The sequence below is a fragment of the Eptatretus burgeri genome, chromosome 2, assembly GCF_056783735.1.
Source record: "Eptatretus burgeri isolate ZD-2024b chromosome 2, Ebu_testis_v1, whole genome shotgun sequence".
NCBI classification, from domain to species: domain Eukaryota; kingdom Metazoa; phylum Chordata; class Myxini; order Myxiniformes; family Myxinidae; genus Eptatretus; species Eptatretus burgeri.
The window spans coordinates 106472404-106476339 of NC_140962.1; the positions used below are offsets into that span (position 1 = coordinate 106472404).

Sequence of the window (3936 nt, forward strand, 5' to 3'; positions counted from 1 at the left end):
TTTTCCTCACTGTGGCTGTGTTTATTTCCTTTGGAAACCTGTCTCGGCTCGTGTTTATATTAATTACTGCACGAGAGCAATCGCTCCTCCTCCCCCTTCCTAAATATGACTTCGTATTCCCGTTAATCGGCATTTGAAGCATGAACAAGAAAACATGGCGTCGTCTGTCACCCGACGACGTCAGCGTCGAGGATCTCGTTATCACTACGGGAAACAGTCGGTACTGACAAAGTTCGTGCAGCCTCACGAATGAACAAACGTGTGGTAATCTTCGTGTCTGAGACAGAACTGGTTCACGAAATCGTATCGACCGGACTATCAACTATTATGGTTCTGTGGTTTCTCAGATCACCATGTTACCTTTACGTAGCCAGGACGATCGGATGAAGCATGTGATGTCTTTTCGGAGACAAGCTGATGTGGTGCTTCCTCCCTCTAACGCTGAAAGAACCTTGAACATCGTTTTAAAACTCAAAATTGTTAACCATGATTACCAAGTCTACATAACCAATGACACCCTGAAATGTTTCGAATGTGGTAATTTCGGACACTTGAAACGATCTTGCCCAAAGTCAACCTCATTGAACGATGAAATAAACCTCGTCAACAAGAATTCTTCCTCTTCCTCTTCCTCTTCCTCTTCCTCTTCCTCTTCCTCTTCCTCTTCCTCTTCCTCTTCCTCGACTGTGAAGGAAGCGAATCCCGTGTCTGGTAACAACCCCCAGTCCCCTCAGTCCGATCGTTTAAACAGCAAAACAAATGTTTGGGATGGTTTCACCATCGTTTCATCAAGAAAGGGAAAGACTTTACCTGATGGTCGTTTAACCCAGAAGAAAGGAGCATTTACGAACGAGGAATCTGTCGGTAATGTTCCTGCAGTTGTGACTGACGTCACTCTACAAGGCCTACCCGGAATGGACCCGGAATGGACCCGGACCCCGGTACCTACGACCAACAAGTTCAGCCTACTTGCCGGTGAGAACATCGACGTCTCCCTTACAGAGACCACTTTACCTGTTATCACAGTAAACAAAACTGTTTCACTCGTTAAAAACTCTCCTATTGGAAAGTCCATTGACTGTGATGCACAGACCACTAGTGATGATCCTGCTGTCACTTCGGTAAAAGTTAACCCTGAATCCTTGTCAGCAGGAAATGGTGAAACAAATGTTAACCTTAAATCCTTGTCAGCGGGAAATGGTGAAACAAATGTTAACCTTAAATCCTTGTCAGCGGGAAATAGTGAAACAAATGTTAACCTTGTTGCTGCTCCCATCTCATCACGTGGTGAAGCTGGAAACGCAGGAAATGTTAAAATGGATGTTTTACGAGAGACCCCCAAAGTACTGTACACCTCCACGCCGTTGGAGGTCGATAGCACCGTTACGGTCGAGGGAAGCGATATCGTTACATCCACTGATGGTGTTTCTGTTTCATCAACTCCCCCGATTATTTCCATTACTTCACCAGGATATGTTCCCACAATGGAAGAGCACATAGACGTGGTAACCAGTACAGATCCGTGTATCAATACTGATGACAGTATCGATATGCAGGACAGTACAAGCTTGTGTGACTCGGAAACTAAAACCGACTCTGACGAATCTGACCTGGAGGAAGTAAACAGGAACAGTCAGGTGGAAACGGTGGAGAAGCTCACCGGTCAAAGTCCTACCCCCCCTGAACAAATAAGACTCTTCTTACAAAATACATACAGGAAACGCAACATAAACCTGACGGAATACTTTCCAGACCTACCGTCCTTCCTTGAGTCTGCTCAGGCTATCGTACGTAAGCCTGACTTATTCGGTTTCCACCAGACACACTGTCACCGCTTAAAAAAACTGATTGCCAAGGTGAAAAGGGATCCTAATCAATTATCCCGCTTCTGATCTTATTCTTAGAAACTATTATTTTTCTCATGGCCAGTTTCATGATTGGAACAATAAATGTTAATGGTGGTGGGAGTCCGCTCCGCAAGATCCAAATTAAACAGTTGGTTGAGGTCAACGGTCTCGACATAGCTTTGTTACAAAACGCCCATGCTGTCCGATCTGTTCAGGCTCAGTGGTGACTATTTATGGACAAGAAATGTTTCTTCAGTAACAACTCCACGTCGAAGGCAGGCATCATGTTTGTCTTCGGGAAACATTTCCATCCGTCCTGCCTTAAATTTATGAGTATTAATGATGGACACCTTGCCTCTGTGACCTTCTCTATCAATCAGATCAAGTTCACAATTCCCAATGTGTGCGCTCCAAGCAAAAATGACGAGCGGGTCTCCTTTTTTGCCGAACTGAGAAAATTCCTGCAAACACTGGATTTGCAGACTTGTCTAATTATTGGTGGCGATTTTAACTGTACTGTTAATGCTTCATTTGACCGGAACGGGTCGGAACCCCAACCATGTACCGCAAAACCTTTTGCAGACATCATTGCGAAATATAATCTTCATGATATTTGGTGCATGCAGCACCCTTCTGATCGGTCTAATACATGGTGTCTTTGTTTAAACAACCACATCTCACTTGTGAGGCTTGATCGCATCTTTGTAAATTCTCATTTATTACATGGAGTTTATAAATCCGATATTGTGCCTTCTGATTTCTCCGACCATTCCCTAGCTCGAGTCTATATTCAACTCTCTAAACCATGTCCAGGGAGCTCTCACTGGAAATTCAATAACAGTTTACTAGAAAACCTCAACTTCACTCAGGCCTTTGAATCCTTCTGGACGTCTCTCCTAGAACAGAAGCTAAGCTGTTCCGTTAACCCGTTGATATGGTGGGAGTTGGTAAAAACCCAAATTAAAGGGTTCTGTCAACAGTATCGTTTTTTATCAACAAGGGCTGACCATGAAGTTAAGAAAATATTACAGTTAGAGATTTTACAACTCCAACGAGTCATCGGACAAAATAATAGTAACATACAAAAAACCTTAACTGAGAAACAGTCCTTATTAAAGGAAATAACCGAGAGGAATGCACGTGGTGCCTTAGTTCGGATGAGGGTGCGACACCTGAATGAGGCAGACGTACCAACCAAGTACTTCTTTTCCTGAGAGAAACGTCTTCCCAGTAAACAGCTTTCTCAGCTGCGATTAGCAGATTCATCCATTACCTTTACACAATCAGAAATCAAACTTTTCGTGAAGGAATACTTTTCGAAAATATATTCAATGGAACAAATAAATCCTGTCTGTGTCGCCTCTATCTCCGTAGGCCTGCCAGTGTTGTGTGAAGATGGGCGTTCCCAACTGGAGAGACCCATCACTTTGGATTAACTTGGCACTTCCCTGCACGGCCTTGCCATTGGGAAAGCACCTGGATTGGATGGACTTACAACCAAATTTTACAAGAAGTTTTGGCACTTATTGGGTCCAGAACTCATTAACACCTTGAACGCAAGCTGCCAGCTTGGAGAGCTACCTCAGAGTTGCCGACGAGCTCTTCTTACCCTCATCCCAAAAAAGGGAGACATGCTGAGTATTGAAAATTGGCGTCCTATCTCCCTGTTATGTACGGACTATAAGATATTTTCAAAAGCCCTGGCATCGCGACTTACTCCTTATTTATCCTCGTTGTTGAAAGAAGACCAATGTTACTGTGTCCCAAAACGTTCCATTTATGACAACATCTCCCTTGTGAGAGACATCATTGAACTGTGCAAGGAAAACCCTAAAGATTTAGGACTTCTTCTCCTTGATCAGGAGAAAGCCTTTGACCGTGTTGACCATCGGTACCTTTTCAGAGTACTTGAGCGGTTTGGACTTGGTTCAACCTTCATCTCTTATATTAAAATACTATACAATAATATTTATAGTGTGCTGAAGATAAACAATGAACTTGTTACACCTTTGTCTATTAACAAGGGAATTAGACAAGGTTGCTCTCTTTCCGGGTTGCTTTATGCTCTCTCCATCGAATCCCTACTGGT

The 3936-nt window shown here is 43.5% G+C and overlaps 1 protein-coding gene across 1 annotated transcript in view; it reads left to right on the forward strand.

Annotated features, from left to right (window-relative positions):
- The first annotated feature begins 226 nt into the window (after nucleotides 1-226).
- LOC147032753 (differentially expressed in FDCP 6-like) overlaps nucleotides 227-3936 on the forward strand; it is a 213829-nt gene continuing 210119 nt past the window's right edge. Inside the window, exon 1 of the mRNA XM_085870623.1 lies at nucleotides 227-975. Within this exon, the coding sequence (XP_085726749.1) occupies nucleotides 354-975 (622 nt within the window). The 5' untranslated portion in view covers nucleotides 227-353. The remainder of the gene's footprint in view (nucleotides 976-3936) is intronic.